A 22,819-nucleotide genomic window follows, 5' to 3' on the forward strand; every position below is an offset into this window, starting at 1 on the left:
GGCATATTAAGTATATATTTTGATATTAGTGATGATGGGAGTTGTAGGTCAGCACATTTAGAGGGTGCTATTTTCCTACATTTTACAACACACTTTTACGTTTGTTTGATATGGGAAGAGTGCACAGGGAACTGCCATCTAACTAGAGTACCCAGTACAGTAACATATATTCCAGTCATAATTCTTCCACTTGAAAAAGACAAAGTAGCCCTAAACATGGGGTTGCTGAAGTTGAAGGATTATGGGGCATGATTAGACATGAACTTTTCCTCTAACAAATAATATATATCGATTATAGAGAAGGAATGCAATTTGCAGAAGGTGTTTTCCTTCTAACTTCTAATATAATTGGCAGAGAAAATAATCAAGCAGAGATCATTGTTCCAAAGTTGACACATTTGCACAAATAAGCACTAACAGCTTTTCATAATTATATGTTTTAATACAGCAGTATATGGGGATATTCTGGTAATATAAGTTTGGTTTATTAATCCACGATAACTGGGGATAGAGACAAGGATGGGATATATAGGGTATACCAAGAGTCAATCCCCACAGGTCAATCAAAATATGTTTTATTGATTTTATTAATTTTTTTCAGATAAAATGTTACTGTACTTAGAAATGTTAAAAGATCATGCATCAAATGAGTTAGGAAGTATTTAGAGAGAAAGGCAACCAATCTGAACATTTAATGTGATTTATATAATAAATTGTCTATGAAGCCTGATTTTTTGTACACCCTGTATACATGGCACTGTTCATTAAACGCCAAGCATGAATAAAAACAAACAATTTAGGATGAAAAGGACAAAATAATATATTTGAGCATAATAAAGTATTTCTAAATATGGTAACCTATGCGTAAAAGATATTTACAGTTAAAAAACAGTGTGTCTCAATATGTTCTTAAAGTAAGAATTTGTTTTCAGTATTAGATACATACTGAACTCAGTTGTTTCAAACAAGTGAACTCTTTTCTGACTCAAGCATCGTTCATTTCAATAGCCTAATTTTAGCAGAAAATGTAATTCTATTTTTCAGAAGTTAATCATGAATTAGAAATGCTTATTAATCTACTGAAAGACATCCAGTGATACACCAGCAGATTTCAATCTATCTCCTACTGATATATTTTCTCTTTTAAGTTATTTCCACAGTAATGAATATTTGAATGCTTCCCATATGTTTACATAAGATGGCTGATTTTTAAACATTAATGAAGCATTGACAACATATTTTGACTGACTGAAGAAGACTAATAAAGAGTTAAAAAAAAAAAAAGAATCTGCTGGGATTAGGATAAATGATTATGCACCACCAGTAAGAGCTATTGTTGTGTTATCAAATGTAATCTACTAAGAACTCTTAATCCTTTAGGACAGACAAAGCAATCAGGTCACATTCTGTTAATGAATAAGACAGCTGGCGCCTTTTGGAAGCATGAACTTTATGTATTTCACATGCTTCTGTGTTCCAGTTTAGCAGCATCTTTTCCAGTGACTTTTTGCCTTTGCATTATGTAAAGTGTTTAAGCATTAGCTTCATTACTAGTGCTTCCAATCAGCTGTCTGGTTTTACTTCAACTAGTATTTATTTTTTCTTCTTGTGGTCCAAAGTATTCTCCACAGTTTTCTCCAGCATAATTCAAAGGCATCATTTTTCCTTCATTCAGTCTTTCTGATGGTTCAACTTTCATAGCCATATGTTATGTTGGAAAGAAATCTTACCAAGTTCGTTTCCGAGCTGGGAATAAAAATGCGCAGGCAGTTGCTTGAAACAGAGATGAAGTTTATTTCCGGAAGCAAATGTAGAGTCAGCTGCCGGGGTGGCGGCCATAAGTCCTTCCCTTTAAGCCATTTATATAGAGAAACCTTGCTATTGTTCCTCAAAAGCGCATCCTTCAGAAATTCCAAGAAAATGCCCTTAGTTGGTATTCCAAGAAGGAACCCTCTGTAAGTTAGGCACCCTGCTGAGTTGTGGTTTTCCGCTTGTTTAGAATTTGTTGATTGAAATGGTAATTTCCTAGGGGAAAGGATCCCTCCTTATTTGATCAAAGAGATCTCTTGTTAAACCTCAGCTAGGAAGGAATGCTATTAGCTTGGTGTCTCTAGCTGCATTGTTATCTATATATTTGGCCCATTCTAATTGTAGTTTCTCACCTTTTCCTTTGATCATAGCAGGAAGACTGCATGGCAGGAAGGAAGATTTCCTTCTCACAAGACTGCATGGTGGGGAGGAGGATTTCCTCCTCACAGTTATAACTGGGAAAACCATGGTCTAGACCAGGCCTGCAGAATTACACAAGGGGCACATTGATCAATTGAAAAACCTTGTGGGCTGCAAAGAATACCAGAAGTGCCAATCAGCTGTTCCAGGGGGGAAAGCTGGCTGTGGTGGTAGCAGTGCAGTAGCGATGGCTCTAAATTTATTACTTTTTTTAAAAAAATGTTGGCAGGCCACACACGGCTACTTGGCAGGCTGCATGTTGTACCGGCCTGGTCTAGACAATACATCAAGGGACAGTATATGAACTTTGTGCCCTCCTTTTCCAATTTGGAACCATGCATTTTTTCCATATAGTACAAACAAATGGATCATCAAACAAATCAACCCAGAGTGCTCACTGGAGGCACAAAAGACCAGGTTCAAATTTATTTATTTATTTAAACTTGTCCCTGCCCATCTCCCCCCAATGGGGGACTCTGGGCGGCTTACAACATATTAAAACAAAAAATAAATACACAGTTAAAATTTAAAGAGGACACATTTACAAAGAATAAAAGAAAAAGGGAAAATCCAAGAGGCCGATGGAAGCAACACCGGGCCTCTGGGGGTCTAGCCAACCCCATATCTGATGACCTCCCCACCCCAGGCCAGATGGCAGAGCCAGGTCTTCAAGTCCCTCCTAAAGGCCCGGAGTGAGGGAGCCTGTCTCACCTCCAGGGGCAAGATGTACCAAAGGGCAGGGGCTACAGCAGAGAAGGCCCACCTTCTGGACCCTGCTAGTCGGAGTTCTTTTGCTGAGGGGGTCCGGAGCATGCCCTCTCTGTGTGATCAGGTGGGACGGGTTGAAATTGTGGGGGAGAGGCAGTCCTTCAGGTAGCCTGGCCCCATGCCATGTAGGGCTTTAAGGGTGATAACCAACACCTTGAATTGGACCCAGAAGCAAACTGGTACCCAGTGCAGCTCACGGAGCAATGGTGTTATATGGGTCCTTCTTTGGACCCCAAAAATAGCTCGCACAGCTGCATTCTGGACCAGCTGAAGCTTCCAGATACTCTTCAAGGGTAGCGCCATGTAGAGCGCATTGCAATACTCTATCTGGGAGATAACAAGGGCATGTTCTCCCGAGGAGCCCCACTATGGATGATGCCACACGTTTAAGTCCAGGGCTCTTCAGTTACTCTGTTGATCAGATTAAATCTATTAATTATATCTATCTGTACTGTATAATGGTATGGAATATTGCTGAAGTCATACTTGATCTGATAGTTTTACTTTGATTTTTTTCCATTTAAATTGTAATTTTGCAAGAAATTTTGCAGTTTGATTTTGTGTTGTCCAGCTGGTGATGTGTAGGGTTGTCTTTTAGGTTGTTGGAAGAAGGTATTACCTTTGTACATTGTACTTGATTGACAGAACTCTTGGTCTGTCTCCTGCCTATTTGGTATGCTAGGACCAAATTTTCTCATTATTCCAGATTCTATTTTGCTTTCAACTTTAGCATTCCGATCACCTGTAATTAGCAAGACATATTTATTTTATTTATTTAGAAGAGGTATTGACAAGGCATTGCAAATCAGCATAGAGCTGTTCTGCTTTCTCTGCACCTCTGGTTGGACATAGATTTGGATCACTGTTATAATGATTGGCTTGCTTTGGTTTCAAACTGAGATCATTCTGTCATTTGGGGGGTTGACTTTGATGCTCTTTTGTTAATAATGATGGCTACTCCACGTATATTTTTCTTATCCACAATAAAAGTTCTGATAATACCAAGTTCCCTGATACCCAGAATGTCAGTGTTCAATCTTAACATTTCTGTTCTGAGAATATCAAGTTTGACTTGGTTCATGATTCTGACATGCTGTAAAGGGCATAGGGAATGGCTTTGAAGGAGGAAGAGCTGCTACTATGGTAATGATCAGATAAGAGGCTTGAGCCCAGGCCAAGAAAATAACTTGAGAAAATGTTTCAGACAAGCCCCTCCCTAGTTCACATGAAGATAAAGTGAGTGAGGGAGAGGCACATTCAGGCTTGCAAAATTCTATTATTATAGCTGTTACAATAAATGTAATCCTAACCTGTACATTATGGCATTGGTTTCTTAGTCTGGTCTACCTTGCTGAGCTGACATGCCACATATCGATCCTATATATTGCTTTGTAGCACTGAATTTTTCTTTTTTCTCTGACCACATTAGCAGCTGGATGTCCTTTTTGCTTTAATCCAACCACATCATAAGCAACAGTACTACTCAACATTGCCTTTTGCTTTTCCCAGGTAGTTTGTTAGATACCTTCCAACCTTCCAAGGTCCGTCTTCTGGTATCATGTTGATATTGCCTTTGTGAATATCCATTTTATTTGCTTGACAGAACACTTGAGGGGGTTGCCATTTCTTTCTCCAGTAGACTATATTTAGTCTGAACCCTTGTCTGTGACCTGTTTTTCATGGGACCTGCTTTTCTGAGAGTGTATATTCCCAGTGATACAGTTCACAGCACTTAGCTCACATTGAGAAGCACAAGTCCCTTCACCATTACAAGTTACTAATCACTGAAGAGATTATCCCTTTAAACCTGGGTAATAATTAGAGTTTAGGTCAAGACTGAAGCTGATGGATCTTTAGACTCCAAGTCATAGTTTCCCCACTTATTCTGTAGGGTTATGAAGTGTGGCACAGCTACTTCCTTTAATAGATTCCACTAGAGTTAGCATGTCTTCCGCAAATGAGATAGAATCAATAAAATGTGACAGGGACTTAGCATTCAGTCCCTGTCACGTTTCTAGCAATCTTCTTGGGGTTTGCCATAAGCCAAGAAATATCCTTGATTTACTTATGAATGTAATTATGCATAAAAAGCATAATGAAGAATATACTCTTGAAGGTGCCATTGGATGTTTATATACATACACATACACATGGATACATATAAGGATTTTTTTATGAAGTTAAAAGTTAAACACAGATATGAAAGAAAAAATAAAAAGATATAGAAGAAAAATAGGAAAGAAAGAAAAAGAAAAAGTTATAAGTGATAGATCAAAAAAAAAGAAAAAGATATTTAAAGAAGAGACTTCTGATCTTCTTTACAGAAGTTACAGACATAATTAATATTGTTTTTCCCCCTCCAAAATTACATAACGTTGTTCTCTTCTTCCCATATACAGCCCTTTTTAATCAGTAAATTCAGAAATCACCGGTTCAATTTTATCCATTTTCAGCAAAAACTCCATAAGAAGTTTCTGGTCTTTTATAAAAGTAGTTGTTGGTCCTTCCTTAATCAAACAAGCCAATTTAGCCATTTCTGCAAGTTCTGCCATTGTCACAATCCAAAGGTGCCATTGGATGTAAAGGTGTTGTCATTTAAACACATTTCACATTAAGTCCCGGAACAAGGACGGGCAAATTTTTTGTGGCTGAGGCCACATTTCTTTTTAAATTCAGCTACGAAGTATATGGTGATGAGGTGGAAGTTCTTTTAAAATAAAATAAAATGAAAAGTTTTATTTCATTTAGTAAAAAACTGTTTTGTTCCTGAATTTCAACAGCAAAAGTGGTTAGGGGCCTTCAGATTGCCCACTTCTCACAAGGGACTGGTTTGGGAATATTTTGCAAATTGTTTCCATATATTTATTTAATCCTATTCTTAGCATTTTTAAGAAGGAAAGGGCAAGACTGGATAAGAACATGTGAGAAGCATCACTAAAACCTGATAGGATGATATTCATACTTAGCACTGAAAGACTGCAATTTATTCAAAAGAAACAGGCCCAATAGAAAGGGTGGGGATGTTGCATGTATGTAAAGGAAAAATATACTTGCACAACCATTCAGGAATCAGAGCATGGGAATCTTGTTGAAAGTATTTGGGTAAAATAAAAGAAGCAAAAGTTATAGCACCGTTGGTTTGTATTATATAGAGCACCTGGGTAGGCAGAAGATAGCAGTGAGGTCTTTCTGCATCAGATGACCAGTTTTTCAAAGAGGCATGCAGTAGTGATAATAGAGTATTTCAGTTATTTTGAGATGTGCTAGGAATCTGCTGAGGAAGTTTTCATAGCAGTTTAGATTGGATCACCTCCCTCTCAACCCTTTGCTTAATGGAACATTGTTTTAAATTGTCGGTAAAAAAAATCCACTGGTGGGAACTTCTTTTTCAGCCAGATGTTAATAATGTTGAAAAACAGTCTTCATAATCTTTACAGTTGTCCTGATTCCATAGTAATGTCTCCTAAGCTATTGTCTTGGCCTGTCTTCAAAAGTTTAAGAAGTCTATCAGTAGTAGTTTTGGTATCATGGATTGTTTCAGATTATTTTTAGATGAGTAAAAAAATTAAAATAGCTTATTCACTAAATTTAAAACAGCAAAGTAATGTTAATTCCTGGAGAAAAATGCTGTCAGTCTGTCCTTTTGTTTATGTAACCATTGATATACAGAGGAGATTTTATGATACTACTCATAAATGGGGAAACTTATAAATCCTGGTATCTTTTTCTGAGGCCAGAGCTTGGTTAAACAGTGAGCATGGTAAGACTATTATTAACTATTATAGATTCTTCTAGTGTTACAATTTTGCCAGAGTGAAGTAGTGATTGTATCAGAAGATTGTCCCCATTGTTTCTTGACCCATATTGGGCCACAATACAGGTAGTCCTCGACTTACAATTATTTGCTTAACTGTTCAAAGTTACGACAGCGCTGAAAAAAGTGACTTATGGGCGGTCCTTGCACTTACGACCATTGCAGTGTCCCCACAGTCATGTGATCAAAATTTGGGCACTTAGCAACCGGCAGGTATTTACAATAGTTGCAGTTTCCCATGGTCATGTGATTGCCATTTGCGACCTTCCCAGGGGGCTTCCAACAAGCAAAGTCAATGGGGGAAGCCAGATTCACTTAACGACCACAGTGATTTGCTTAACGACAGCAAAAAAGGTTGTAAAATCAGCTACAACTCACTTAATGACCACATTGCTTAGTGACGGAAGTTCTGGTCCCAATTGTGGTCATAAGGGAAGGACTACCTGTAGTTCATCTGTCCCATAGTAGACCTATCCTGTCTATTACATGTGCCCACCAAATCTGTTTCAGAGGATACTCTAATCTTCCAGAGCAGATTTAGGAGAGTTACATGGGGAAGTATGAATCACTCAGCTAAAAAGATGTTATGATGTCAAGAGACCATCCAAATTACATTTTATTCCTTTTCTACAAATGGTGTAATGGGTACTCTTTAATGACCCTTTTAGTTTTATAAACAAAACATTATTGTACCATCATGTTGCAGTATTATGGGATTCATAACATTTTTTATATTCTTTAAAATGCCAAAAATATTAAAAACATTTTCTTTTTTATAATGTAATTTCTTATTGTTCCTCCGTAGACATCAGGCACCCAGAAGAACTCTCTCTTTTAAGAAAGTCCCGGGATCCAACTAAAAAGAAAAAGAAAAAGCTGGATGACCAGTATGAAGATGAAACACTTGAGCTGGAAGGACCACTAATCACACCTGGATCAGGTGGAACTTCCCCACCCCTACCCCCCACCCTGCTAATAGCATGAGTATACAGAATGTTGTGGAAAAGGCTTAGAGGGAAAAAAACACCTTTAGCATTTACTAATGGTAGAACTGTACAGTCACAAATGATCCCTCGGTGGCTATGGGAGAAATGGCATTTCAAGTTAAAGTATGCATTGAGGAGCTTAACAATATTTAGTAATGATAATGTTTAGTATCCATTCACCCAGTTCTACAATGACAATAGCACTGTTTCAATAGTATTTTCAATAATGAGCCTAACTCATGTAATAATTTGGCCTGTACTAGTACAATTGTTTTGGGCTTTATGTTGAATTTGAGGCAGTTCCCTGCAGGTATTTTAGGTTCCTCCTTGCCCATTTGTTCATCATTCTGTAATGAGTGGGTGATACCTGAATTTTCAGTCTGCTGAAGTACTAGCTTATATATTCTAAAATATACTCTATTGTCTTTTACTCCCAGGTAGATCACAGAAAATTTAAAAGCTTTTGATTTATTGTTTGTTTTTTAATGACAAAGTATACAGATCTTTCATATTTTAAAAATAGCCTTGTTCTTTGCTTCTTTAATTATGGAATGGCATTCCTGTACAATTTGCTCTGCGACTTGAGATTAAATAGAAATGCTGAATTTAAGTAAAGTTGGGCAATTCTACGATTTCCAAATACTTTGTGAAGCTTATTGTACTAAGATGCTGCTGCACTGAATATGTTTCCAAAACAGATATTGAGGGGAATGCAAGCTTGCATAAATGAACCCCTGGAAAATAGAGAAGACTTTAGGAGCTTTTCAAATATGGAGTGAAACAGATTGAAATTGGAAGGGAACAAATTCCACACTGCAAGTACCTCCGTAGAAAATACTTTTTAAGATGCAGTGTTAAAATTCTTTTTGAGGAGATGATTGAGCACTGAGTTACCAGCTTCAGACTTTTGGAGTAGGTCACAAACATATCCAAAGTATGTGCTATTCAGAGCCTTGAATGCCATCAGCACTATGTCAGTTGTAATATACTGCTCTGTAGATAAGACAGTGTTGTCTGTTGTGCATTGGCATAGCTGTAGTGTCTTTTTAATCACCAGCATAACAGTCATTAAAGCTATACCCATCTCCTTTAAGCAGTTCCACCAAATATTGATTTAGAGTTCTTTGAAAACCTCTACATACAGTACATGCTGGATCTGCAAAAAATATCCATCTAATTTAGATTATGATATGATGCTGGCTTAAAGAAACAGCTTTTTCTATTGTTGTTGTTGTCGGCAGGAATTACTGATATACTTCTGAGATGTGGCAAGGCCAGTCCCAGGAACCCTTGTGGAGAAATGTGTAACAGATCATTTTACCAAAGCAAACCTGAGTGGAAATTTAATCTTTCCTGTCTTCTACTTCAAATGCTAGCCTCCTCTTTTTAAATGGCAACTGGAGATGTTATGTGCCAGCAAATGACTTCATGTCAAATGTAACTTTCCTTGCTGCTTTACTGGATAATCATATGCTTCAGACTAGCATCCTAAGTCTGCTTTCATCAGACCCAGTGAAATCATCAGAACAAATTTCTGTAACTATTATCAGTTATAAGCAAGCATAAAGAATAGATGCTTTTAAAACTTCATCCAGTGTTTTCAGTTTTCTAAATGTGGATGTGTAATTAAACTTCCCAATTTATGCGAAAAAAGGGTTTCAAGGAAAAGGAAATAATAATTTAAGAGGGGGCTATAATAATGTTAACATGCATGGAAGGGAATCTTGTTTTTGTTGAGTTCTTTTTCTTTTCCCTTGCTCCTGTGCTCATTTTTGTTTATAACTTACTTTACCCTAAAAATGGAGCCCAGTATCAACGATTAAAGATTAATAGATGGGTGGATCCTTTGCCCAGTTAATTTACCTCAAGCCCTTAGTATGTATTCACGTATGCCTGCCACAAAAAATAAACCTTAAAGGCCATTTTCTGTTTTCCCAGGACAGCTGTTTTACTGTGAAATGAAAGGGGCCAGTTATCCTGAGTCTAGTCCTGTTTGAGTCTCTTTTTTCCATCCTCCCCCAGATATGCTAAAATTGTGGGCAGGATACTGTTTTGTGCTTTTCTTAAATTTCCCTTCAGTGTGAATGCCCAAACTGGGAGATGCTGCAGTTACTGGTATGAAGGTATCTGTTTGCAGGTACTCCCTAGCTTCTTTCTGTTTTGTGTTCAGCCTAGGACCAGAGATAGTGTTACATCCAGGTAACTGCAAAACCACTTTTATATGCAGTGAGAGATGGTATCTGATTCAAAACCTCCAAGTTATATTCCATAGTAGTTTCATGTAGATGTTGAACAGGTGTAACCCTGTGGAATTCCATCAGTCAGTCACCTAAGTGTGAAAAAGTAGTCTGCCAGCTACCTTCTGGACACAGCCAGGAAGGACCAGAATCCTGCAAAACTGTGCTCCAAGGCCTAGTCTTACCAAAGAGTCCAGAAAAATGTCATGCTCAATGGTATCAAAGAAAATTAGTAGGCCATGCTCCTCCCATCCAGTTTCTGACATAGATTATCTGTTAAGGCAACCAAAATACTCTTAACCATATCCAGGCCAGAGGCATAATTGAAATTAATGAATTAATGTCACCCAGATGCATTGGAGCTGAGGTCTTCATCTTCTTTCCCAGAAATAAAATGTTTTAGATTACCTTATAATGGCACAATCTCCTGGGTCAGAAAAGAGTTTCTTCAGTACGGATCTTACCTTCTTTACGCAGGGGGTAACACCACCTATAAGGAAGCATTTGATCAGCTCCCTTAACCATGAAGCTAGTTTACTCAGTCAGAAAGGGCAAGAATTCCTGGAAGCTTGACATTCAGACAAATCAGCCATCAATGGACTCATAAAGATAAACCACTTTTACACACCATTCGAAAGAGACCAAAAACCTAGGAAGGAAATAAAAAGACTAAAGCACATCCCTTCCAGCAGCCCACATTCAGATAAGGAGGGATCAGCACCAGACAAACAATCAGACAGAGAACAATATTCTAATCAAGGAACCACTAAGGAGGAAACTATACCTCCACCAAAATTGGCAAAGAAATCTACTGCATATAAACAGGCAGCAAACCCACACTCACTTGCACTGATGATATTACCTAGTTGGGTAATGAAACATATGCAAGCAAACAGCCAAGCTTAGACAGCACCAAGAACTCCCAAGAAACAAATAAGCAGCCTTCATCTCTCCCTATACCCTGTCTAAAATTGTCAAGACCTGTAACCTGAGAGATATCAAAAGCAACAGGATAGATGCTGCACTACTGACCTGTAAACAGCCCTCATGTAGAAGTCCAAGTCAAGGCAAATCTGCTTGACTTTATCCACAAAGAATAGCATAAGCTGCTCACAGCAATCCTGGCTTATCCCTTCCAACATTTTGGAGATTCTACACAGTACAAAAAAATGTAAACCTTTGGTATAGATGCAGTGAAGGCAGAAAAGTAAATACTCTTTGCTGCTTTTTGTGTTTTGAGGAGGGCATCAAATAAGCCACAGTCAGTGCTTGTTTTGATCCATTGCAAGAATTCCCATACCTATACTCCAGCTATTACCCAGTCTGCATCATTGCTTTCAGTTATCTAGTAAACTAAGAGGCTGACCTGTCTGTGTGTGAAAGAGATTTCTTAGGAGCTTATAGTCAATGGTTGGGTTGTCTTGGTATTCCACAAATCGACAAGGACAACTTTTTCAGGTATAGTCAGTTAACATACAATTATTCAACATTATTTTGTGGCTAATCTCTTTTCCTGATTATAAGCACAATTTCAGTATTGGGATGTTAATGGAGAAAATAGTCCTCTACTCTGAGAGAGAAAAGTCATGTGTGAACATTTTTATAAGAGTTGAAAAATAATGGTAGCAATAGAAATTAGATTTTGAATTAGTCACTTCATTTCAGATTACTTAAAAGTAAAAAATTAGTCATGGACTCTGACCGTGTCCTTGCTGCCCACACAAGAATTCCAGAGCACTTTTTTTTTAGATTTTTTTATCCCGCCTTTATTATTTTTATAAATAACTCAAGGTGGAGAACATACCTAATACTCCCTCCTCCTATTTTCCCTATTTTTTTTTTGTCTATCCTGCTTTAAAATATACAAACCAAATGTTTTGAATGCCAACTAATAAGTTCTACTCTATGTGTTTGCCTTGTTCTGTTAGATTGCATGCTAATTCTTGAGATTCTTTGACCTTCTTAATAATAAAACAGGGATTTTAAGAACACAGATAAACAGTGGATCAGAATTGCTCAACATCATATCTGCAGTCCTTGCAAAGATCTAGCTATTCAAGGCCCTACCCTTTCCTTTCTGCTACCTCAACATGCTGGATTTTATAAATGACCGTTGTTCAATGACTGAATCAGCACTCTTAACAAGAGAGCAAATCCGCAGTTCCCCTTGTATTCCACCTTCTCTTGCTCTCAGCATTCCTTCACAAAAAGTGGGATAGTAAGCTAGCCTGCTGTTTTGTAACAGCTTTTGCTTTTTCTGTTAAAATATGTGAAGCAAATTAGGTTTATTTTTCCAAAACAATGATTATTTTGAAATATGCTTGTGTTTAATGCATATAATACTTGGAAGGTTTCATTATGAGTTGGTTAACCTGAGCTATGCTAAATAGGAATGAAACTATTTTGTTTCAGCAGAGAACTAGACTGGATCCCTCCTAATATATTTAAGAGAATGCATGAGGTTCAGAAGGATGTGGTGGGGAAGAGGGCAGGATTAAACCTACCTCTTCCTCCCCCCCCCACCGCAATGTCCTTCATGCACACCTATTTCTTCATTCCTGGACCTCATGTTGAGCCAGGAGGTCTAAAGAGGAGTTCTATGTGGATTTGTTTGAATAGCAAATATACTTTTCTGTGCAATGCAAATTCGAATGAAACAGTGTCCGTGGATATGCAAAGTTAGTCATGTTCAAACAAATTTGTATACAACTCCCCCTCAGATCTTCCTGTTCCATGTGGAGCATTTCACATTGAAGGATGGGATCAGTCACACATAAGGATGTAAGAAGCAGAGTGACTGTGTGAAGTTCCCAAACCCTACACATGTTCATCCTTTACCTATTCAGACAAACTGAGCAAACAGGATTTAGAAATCACTGCAGAGAAAGCCATTGTAACAGCCTCATGTTTAGATCTTTAATGAAAAGCAGCTGCAGGGAACCCAGTCAAGAATGGAAAGATCTTAACGGAGGAGGAAGGGTTGTTTTGCTATCCAAAATTGCATACCTCTCTCCACCTTTTCTGCACCCAGAGCAGAAGAATATCCATAATTTTCCTGAGATGGGTGGAAGAACGTTTATTTTTCTTTTGCTTAAAAATGGAAGGAAAAATGGCTCTTTTCTGTTATTTCTGTAAAAGTTCTAGAGCTTCTACTGAGTTATTTTTTCAGAATTACGGTTTTGCCTTGTTTCACTAGCTGGTTTGAGAGTCTGGATCATTAAATATTTTCTATCAGCAAGATAAAAAGATTTTCTTTTATTACAAGCCAGGGAAACTTTATACTCTGTTGAAGAACAAATATAGAAAATGTGGTGTGGTGCAATTTTGAGAATATGTCATGAGCACCTTCATAAAATGGCTATCATAAGGGTCTTGCTTCTCATGGAGTAGCTAGCTTAGTGAGGATGGCTGGTCTCATCACAGTCATATATTGGAAGAGAGACTTTACGTTCAGCTGTGCAGGGAGCCTATTGGACTCCCAGAAAGATGTTCACAAGTCCTTTGCTGCCTTTTGCCATCATATTCTGTGTCTGGTCTAATGAGTAATTCTAAATTGGAAACGTTTGAGTAAGCATCTGTCTACAGGTAACTAGGATTTTGAAGAAAAGCATAATTTGAAGGATTACTGTCCCACAGGCTATTTTGAGAAAATATGTATCAGGTTAAAAAGGTGGGCAAAATGATTTTTTCTCTTATCTGTAATCAGACCTATTGCATCAATTGCTATGCAACATAGAAAAAGATTCTCCTGGCATAAAACCCTTGGACTTGCGCCAAGTAAGGGGAGATGAACTGTTCAGCTAACATTTATAAAGAGAAAGGCATAGGAGTTTATTGCATCTTAACATTAGTGTTGCCTATGCAAATGAGCTGCACAATTCATTTGGGGTGATGCATCTTCAGTACAAAGTATTAGGCAGAACAGTTTGCAAGAAAGACGCAGTTAAAGGTTGAAGCTAGCATTTGCTTGCTCATTGCTTTTTCATGCAAGCTGTGTTACACTGTGAGTGATATTTTATAAAAAGAACCTTTTGCAGAATAATAAATAGTTGGGGTTTTCCTTAATCTGCTTCAAAAGTGACAATAATTAGGCTTAAGTGAACTAACCCGAATGCTAGTAATCTCATATATGTCTGTGTGTGTATCCTGTGTCTGTTTGCATTGATGCTGAGAAGATCAACAAAAAATGAACACATTCCCTATGTTCTGAATATAGTTTCATTTACTGATAATACAATTTGAATACACATAATTGCCCAGATAAATCAATCTGTATCTTTCCCTTTCTTAGCTTATGTTCCCTATCTCTGAATATATTAGTGACATTTTAGTGGTGTTAAGCAACCAATTATAACATATTTTACATATTTGGATAAAATTTTGTTTGTTTATTCAGCAAATTTATGTGGCTGCCTGTTTAACCAGTGAAACTATACTTTCCAAAAAAATAGTTAGCCATTCATTCTTAAATTCAATTTCAGCAATTGCTTCTAAAAAAATTCTCCCTGTTATTTGTTCCATAGGTCATCTAAAACTGAACTGTAAACGAATCCCCAGACATAATTGTTTCATAGCATAAATGTTTTATGGGGTTATTTTCTGGTAGCCACAATAAGCTTAATGTCAGTGGTGATATTATAGTGTGAAGTTCTTTATAGAAATGGTGTTATGTAGGCATTTCATGTAGAAATAGATACTTTGTGAATAGAACATTTATTTTGCCTTTTCTTCCTGTTGTCTTAATTAGCCAGTAAACATAATGCAGAATTGGCCTTAATCCTGGTTCATTGTTTGAACATTTATCATAAGTTTATCTTAAAATAATGGCATAGGAATATAGTCACTATATTGTTTGAAACAAATATGGACACTCAGAAATTAGATAGATTTTAATTTGATTTGAACAGATTGGTGGTAGCTCTTTCTTTATCATGTCTGTCTGTCTGTCTGTCCGTCTGTCTAACAAACTATCTGGATTTTCTGTTACAAAGAGTAGTTTAATTTACCAAGAGTTTGAATAAGCTGTCTGTTCAAGCTGCTGTAAAAACAGCAGATAGCATTCCATATTGGCTTAATTCCTGCTGTATTGAAATGTACAGTTGTTCTGAACTATTTTAAGAAGTGTTGGTTTTGAGACTGGGAACCACACACTGTGCTAAAACCAAACAGCCTGTTTCTGTGTATTTCAGGAATACAGAAAAGGGGAAATTACTGCTTTCAAGACTGTTTCAAATGTCTTTCCTGAAGTAGTAAAATTCTCATGCTCTGATTGTAGTATTTCCCTTTCACGTGCTTAGTTTTTATCATGTCCAAATCTCATACAAAAACATGGAAATTCACTTTCTTCTCTCTATTGAACTTATCTCTTGTCACCTGAAACTTAAGAAAATGTATGATACCACAACTTAGACATAATTTTCTTGATTGCATCCTTAGATATCTTACTACTGTACTTTGCTATTTTTCATCTTTATTGTTCTTATTCTATTTCTTTCACTGCCTTCACCTTACTGTCTTCTGATTTCCTTTCTCTCCTTCTTATAGGCTCTGATGTTCTTTACATTGGCCCAGTAAAAGGTGAGCCTCATGTGGATAGGACTTTTCTTTCCTTCCTTTTCTATTTCCTGCTCCTCTGATCTATATGAATCTGAAAACTCATGTATCTTCTTGGTTACGTTTTGCCCTATAGGGTCCCACAATGTCCCTAGGCAAATATGTGATTTAAGTTCTAATTTTTTTTTCTAATTGGGAAAACAGTTAATAAATATTAAGTGCTAAATACATTATTTTAACATTCTATCAGAAAGAGGGTATTAGAAGTACAAAATATTTGTATTTCTCTCCTTCATATATCATGTGTAACTAGGAAGTAGAGTTTTACAGATCATTCCTAGAAATCCCTGAACTTTGCTAGTTATTTTTAATCGAAATATCCTGCTTAACTGAAAGTAGAACCTAGATACTTCTGTCACTTGTATAAGAAAAACCCTGCTGGATTATATTAGACCCACATTCTTTCCCACAGCAGGATATAAGGGCAATAGCATCTTCCCTTTCATGTTCCTCAGCAATAAGTACTTAGAACCATAGTGTCTCTGATACTGGAAGTAATGCACATGTATGAGAACTAATAGCCATGAACAGCTCTATATTCCATTTGTTTGTTTGTTTAGATTTATAAGCTGCCCAATTCAAACAATGTGACTCTGGGCAGCATATAGCATAAAACACAATAAAGACAAAAAGGAAAAAAACCCAGCATATAACAATAAACAAATACAATATATAAATATAAAATGGTGAGCAAGCACATAACAAAACAACCAAAAGGGGACTCTCACTCAACCGGCCCCTAATGCCTGAGGGAAGAGCCAGGTCTTCATGGCTTTCCTAAAGGCGAGAAGAGTTGGTGCCTGAGGTATATTTGGGGCAGGGGTGTCTTTCCAGAGAATGGGGCAACCACAAAATTTACAGTATTTATAATCTGTCCTGACTTTTGAGGGCCCTGAGCCACTAACCACATAAAGTTAAAATCAAAGTAAATTAGTTCAGTCTCTTTTTAAAGCCATCTAAGTAACATCTTCTAATTGTAGCTTCTATAATTTAATTATATGCTGTTTGGAGAAATTATTTGTTATCCTGAATCTCCTACCATTCAGCTTCATTGAATCTAGGTTCTCCTATTGCAAAAAACAGAATGGGAGGGATTCTGTCTATCACATACATAATTTGTTATATCTTAATCGCATATGTGACTATTAGATCTTTCTGTACTCAATACTTTCCTAAACATCATTCATGTGATCACAGTTGAATTTAAACAGTCTGGAAGCCGTATGGACCTCATATTCACATGTTCCTGTATACCTGGCATGTAGTGTTGGAATCCCTTCTTGTTTCTGCAGCATTCATTAACAGTGTTGAGTTCTGGAGTTATTTGGTATTATAAGTTACCTTCTGAATTCAGTGGACCAAGTATGGAATACTAATTTGATTCTCCCTATCTTTCTTCAATTTAGGGAGTGTATATTCAAGTCCAGGGCTTTATAGCAAAACCATGACACCAACGTATGATTCTCATGATGGGAGTCCTTTATCACCAACTTCAGCTTGGTTTGGAGATAGTGCTTTATCAGAAGGGAATCCAGGTATACTTGCCGTCAGCCAGCCAATCACCTCCCCAGAAATCTTAGCCAAAATGTATAAGCCACAGTCACTTCTGGATAAAGCCAAGATCAACCAGGGGTAGGTTTACAAATATTATTTTTGGAGCTTGTTTGTGTGAAAACATTGCTTTGTAATGACTGAGCTAGTATTTTTTCCTCTTTTGGAAGATGGCTAGATTCTTCAAGGTCACTTATGGAACAAGATGTGAAAGAAAATGAAGCTTTACTTCTGCGGTTCAAATACTACAGCTTCTTTGATTTGAATCCTAAGGTATAAATTATGTCAACTAAAATATATTCTTCAGATTTTCAGTGTGTGTATATTGGTTAGAGACCGTAGTCATGGGTGCATACTGTGATCAGGATAGAACCTTTTTACAGAACTGCTAGGAAATTGTTGGATTACAAGCCATAAAAAGCAAGATAAAGTCAAGTAAAGCAAATAATTATTCAAAACACAGTTATAACAACAGAATAATAAAGAACATAGAGAAGTATTTAAGGGACACAATCATGATCAGTGTATGAACACTAATTTCCAAATGTACGTTTAAAAAGCTATGGTTTCACTTGGTACCAAAAGATCCATAATTTCAGGGACCATAGCCTCCAGGGATAGGACATTCCAAAGCTGGATGCCACAACAAGGCCCTCTTCCACATCCCCATGTAATCTGCTTTCCCAGTGGTATCATGGGTAGGTACATGCTTGAGAAATAGTCCTCAGGTAATGGGATACCAAACTGGTAAGGGCTTTAAACATTATTAGTAAAACCTTGAATTGACCTGTAATACAGGCAGCAAAAACAATTATTTTAGAATCAGCATTGTGTGTTTTTTGAAATCTGTTCTGAATACATTTTGCTGTCATATTCTGTACTAATTGTACTGTCGAGATCTTCAAGGGCAGTTCCATGCAGAATGTGCTGTGGTAATCCAAACAAGATGACATCTAATATGGACTATTGTGATTAGGTAGTTCTATGCCATAAAGGGTTACAAGTGTCAGACTGGACATAGCTGGTCTAATGCACTTCACTGAGGCCTTGAATGACAAAGACACATTTAAGAGTGTGGCAAGGCTGCACATCGTGCTCCTTCAGGAAGAGTGCAACCCCTCTCCAGAGTCAGAGACTATCCCATCCTAAAATTTGGGGGTACCACTAAAAAGGCAGCATTAAGACAAAGACTAATTTTGCATCAACAAGAAAGATTGGAAAAGAGATATTTGGAATAGATAGCTTATTTAAATTATAGCAGTGAAGCTAATGATTAATCATTTAGGTTTGTACAGTATTAGTTCCAAGAAGGAAGGAAGTTTTGTGTCAGACCATTGAATCTTCTGACATTAAATGTTGTATTTCAGAGTGGCACAGCATTTGATCAGCAAGTAGAAATGAAAACTTTGTAAAGGGTTTATTGATAATTTTGTCAGGATTTCTGGTTATAAAAAACTATATACTGTCCTTAGGGTGGGCTATGAATCAATGATTTGGTTATGTCTCAATAGTATGATGCAATCAGAATAAATCAGCTATATGAACAATCAAAATGGGCTATTCTTTTGGAAGAAATTGAGTGCACGGAAGAGGAAATGATGATGTTTGCAGCACTGCAGGTAAGTGTTGGGCCTGATGATCCAGGGCTCTTTAGCTTGGTTTTTGCCTTTCAGTGGGTCCTTAGCAAATGCTGAAATCCTTGATGTACTAAATTTCATATATTGCAAGGATTCTTTTGGGAGTTAGAACATTTTGTCCTAACAAATGTTGGCTTGTTTTCTGTCTGTAAAGTTTGCTTGAACCTTTTTAGGTAATCTAAAATAGATTTGCCTCCTTTCAATGTCTCATGCAAAGGAATTTGGGTCCTTTTTTCACAAACATGTTTGTATCTTTTTATTAGCTTTTAAGCAAACGACAAGTACATTAGGTTACTGAACCACAAGATTCTGGCACTGAGCCTGTCAAGCAGCTGGTGATAATTCCTGGGTTTCCCAAAAATATCTTTGCCCCTTCCTCCACGTTCTCAGTCTGCAGCACATTTGGCAAACAACTTATAACACATTTAATGTATTTTTTGTTTTACTTTCTTTTTCCCTTCTGAAAGAAATTTCTTTCTATACCAGCCATTTAAGGTGTCTCACACTGAACTTCTTGTTTGTGGTCTCTGTGCATTATACATAAAGCGAACCACCTGGGAGCTCAAAATCTCCTTTGGATTATTATAACTCTCTGGGTGCAACATCATCTTTTGAGGCCAAAACAGCTTATGTTAACTGTATTTAAAACGAAATGAAGTTTTGACATCAAAGCCACTTTCAGTCTATTAGTATTTTACCATGTAAATGCTCAGTAGCCATTTAAAAGAAGCATAGTTACAGATAAGCAACTGTTTGTTATCCAGCTTCACTAATTGATACTGCGGCATCAGTGGAAACAGAATTAGCATAGTATAAGAAATGGGAAGGCTTTATACCATTTAAGGTTCTCTATTAACTAAAATAGTAAAAGTTACTAAGCTCTTTCTTTCCAGGTTGGTACAGATATGAATGTGTTTTAAAACTCTCATTTGAAAAAGAAAATATAGAAGTAAAAGGTGATACATACTTGAGAATATTCTTCTACAAATTTTTATGCTCATTGTAGTCTGCTAAGTGAAGGGACTATTCACCATGGAATGAGTCCTTTCACATAAAGAAAATTATGAGTCCAGTTTTTGTTCTAAATGCTTATCGTATAAGTGAAAAGGAAAAACTAAGGGGCGTGAACCTGCTCATATGATATCTACTCAATCAGAAGCATTGAGCTTTATTTGTGAAATTTGTGAAATAAATACTAGCTGAGTAACACCACAAAAAATGTACCACGCTTGTCATCTTCTGGCTGTCAGATTTTTGCTTAGATATGATACCAAGTGCTATGAAGGCCATATTGTATTATCACCAGTCTTTGAGCAGATCAGGAGGATTTTATAGCCTTTTGATCATGTTAGTATAAAAGAACAAGCTGCAAGTTAAAAGGAAAAGAAGGGAAAAGCATGTGCAGGTGGTGTGGCAGGAAGAAATTGTAACATACTCATCTACTCTTATTTTACTAGGAAGTGTTAAGAATGAGTATTGGGCAGGAAAATCTCATTACAAATGTGAGGAGGAGAGGGAGAAAGAGACAAAATATTGAAGCATTACTTATGGCCACTTGGCTATAATACACTATTTCTTTTCTTGCTTAGCATTTGATTTAACAATGGAAAGGGTGTTTCCTTAACAATACTTAACAATACAAGAGCCAGTTTGGTGTAGTGGTTAAGGGGCTGGCCTAGAAACCAGGAGACTGTGATTCTAAGTCTCCCTTAGGCATGAAAGCCGGCTGGGTGACTTTGGGCCAGTCACTCTCTTTTAGCCCAACTCACCTTACCGGGTTATTGTTGCAGGGAACATAGGAGGCAGGGGTATGAGGTATGTTCGCCATATTTAATATATATATTAAAAGGCAGGATTAAAAAGTACTACTAGTTTTCAATTACTTTATTTCAGTACCACGTCAATAAGTTATCGATCATGTCATCTGAAAATCACTTGAATAACAGTGACAAAGAAGTTGATGAAGTTGATGCTGCCCTTTCTGATCTGGAGATTACTCTGGAAGGTGGAAAGACCTCCACAATTCTGGTAAGAACTGGGAACTGAGAGCTTAATCTTTTATCCAGGGGTGTGAGACTAGTAGTCTGGAGGCAAGAGAAGCAGTCAAACTGCTGGTCATACATGGGCAGTTTGAGAGTAACTCAATCCATGACCTAAAAAAATAAATTTCTCAGAATCCAAAGCAAGTCTGGAGCAATTTTAACAGGACTAGGTAGAATCCTGCTAGCCCTTTTCATTGCCAATTCCATATTGAGTTTGTAAGCTGCTGCACAATATTATTGGGAATCTTCAGTAAAGTACTGAACTGACAGATTGCTATTGCTGTTGCTATAGATTGTCAGGTTCCACTAGCAAGCTCTCATAGTAATTCAGAAAGTGATCAACTGACCTACAGATGCTACAGACGTCTCCACTTTGCATGCCTACCTGAAACATTAGTGCAGAATATGAAAATAGGGCTTTCTGGTTAAAGCACTGCATTGATTCCCACTTAGATCCTCCTCTTGTTATTTCTTGGAGACATTTTCTTGCAAAGCAAGGAACTTGAAATGTACCCCCTTAGAATCTGCCCTGTGCAAGCATTGCTGCTTTGAGTGAGAACTGTGTGCTAGCTATGGTTTGCATAGCTCCATTAATTTCAATGGGATTTGGGAGAAGGCTTTTCTAATTAGGGATTATGTTGTTTAGTAAACATTTTGGATGAAACAGAGACTTGGTGCCAAAATATACATCTTTTGGATTTCGTTTATACAGTCCAGTTTCAGAGTTTGTCCTTTAAGGGCACTTATGCTAAATCAGCTGTGCCAAGAAATTTTAGGGTATTTTTGCCAAGCACGTCCTCGTGGACTCTCTTGGACTGTTCACAGGTCACTTGTTTTGAGGGTTGGTTTTTGTTTTGTTTTTTTGGAGTTGCAGCTTCTACCTCCCCATCCCCCAAATGAACATCCTATTCTCCTGAACTTTTTTATGCACAACTGCTTACCTAAAATGAAAGAGAGATCCCCTTGATATGTTTGTCAAATTTTATAAAATGTGTAAACAAACATCCAGGACATCTGTAAAATAGGCGATGGGGTCTGTATAGAAGTTTCAGTGGAAGATGCCATCTGTCTGTGTTTCCTAGGATATAAAGGTTTTGCCATCATTATTGTTGTTATAAACCTGGAAGACAATGGCAAAGTACTTCTGAATTGTGCCAAGAAAATTACATGGACTTGTCCATGAAGCTTAAGTTTAAAGGAGATTTTGATTAACCTGCTAAATTTTCCTATTCTAATACAGGCTCCTTTCCTTTTCCACAATTCTTTTTAGCTACTTAAAGCCTTGAGCTGAGGAGACTAGCAGAACTTGTGGTTGTCCCAGGCAGGGGGCCAGACAGTCAGTGGAAAATGTTGAGAGTTCTTCAAAGAAACTCCAGGAAAGGAAAAAAAACCCAAATGAGCAAGGTGCAGAGTCATCTAGATTATACCTAGATGATGTGAGGGAGTTTGACATTCTGTTCCTCTTATCTAGTGAAGTGATTTAGATAAATGGATGACATGGCAAGCCTTATTTTTAAAAAGCTTCCAATTTCCATCAATCCAAATCAGTAAGGGTCCAAAAGCTAGCTTAGCTGTGACTCTTAAGTTTCAGTCAAAATGAATCCTGCTCTCTTACCCGACATTGAGAACTCTTCTTTAGAAATGCATGCATATTTGGACAGATGAAGAAAGAAAAATATCATTAGCTAAGCAAAACCTAGCTCTGCATGCAGTTCAGTGGAATTCCTTTTTCTGTCCAAACCTTAAAGGCCACTGAAATCTCTATCCATAGAGTTACAGAATTTCAAGGAATACTCTTGTTAACAAAGGCAGGAGCTTCTCTTTTTCTCAGCAAGTGAAAAAGAATGAACAGGATCAGGATAGAGGAGTGGTTGAGCCCAGCTGCAGACCTCAAAGCACGTGGCAGAACAAGATCAATTCTTTTAAGAACAATTATAAATCT

The 22,819-nt window shown here is 37.2% G+C and overlaps 1 protein-coding gene across 7 annotated transcripts in view; it reads left to right on the forward strand.

Annotated features, from left to right (window-relative positions):
- Nucleotides 1-22,819, forward strand: part of FERMT2 (FERM domain containing kindlin 2) — a 93,199-nt gene that overhangs the window by 38,177 nt on the left and 32,203 nt on the right. For 5 of the 7 annotated variants that reach the window (XM_007424097.3, XM_025164030.2, XM_007424096.3 and 2 more), the window contains exons 4-9: nt 7,617-7,751; nt 15,579-15,611; nt 17,054-17,279; nt 17,369-17,471; nt 18,710-18,817; nt 20,729-20,863. In XM_007424097.3, coding sequence (XP_007424159.1) covers nt 7,617-7,751; nt 15,579-15,611; nt 17,054-17,279; nt 17,369-17,471; nt 18,710-18,817; nt 20,729-20,863 — 740 coding nt within the window. The remainder of the gene's footprint in view (nt 1-7,616; nt 7,752-15,578; nt 15,612-17,053; nt 17,280-17,368; nt 17,472-18,709; nt 18,818-20,728; nt 20,864-22,819) is intronic. The other 2 variants (XM_007424099.3, XM_007424098.3) reach the window with 1 other exon arrangement.

Source organism: Python bivittatus, unplaced genomic scaffold (genome assembly GCF_059951505.1).
Source record: "Python bivittatus isolate LINGU-HERP-01145 unplaced genomic scaffold, Pbiv_v1 ctg000580_np1212, whole genome shotgun sequence".
NCBI classification, from domain to species: Eukaryota; Metazoa; Chordata; class Lepidosauria; order Squamata; family Pythonidae; genus Python; species Python bivittatus.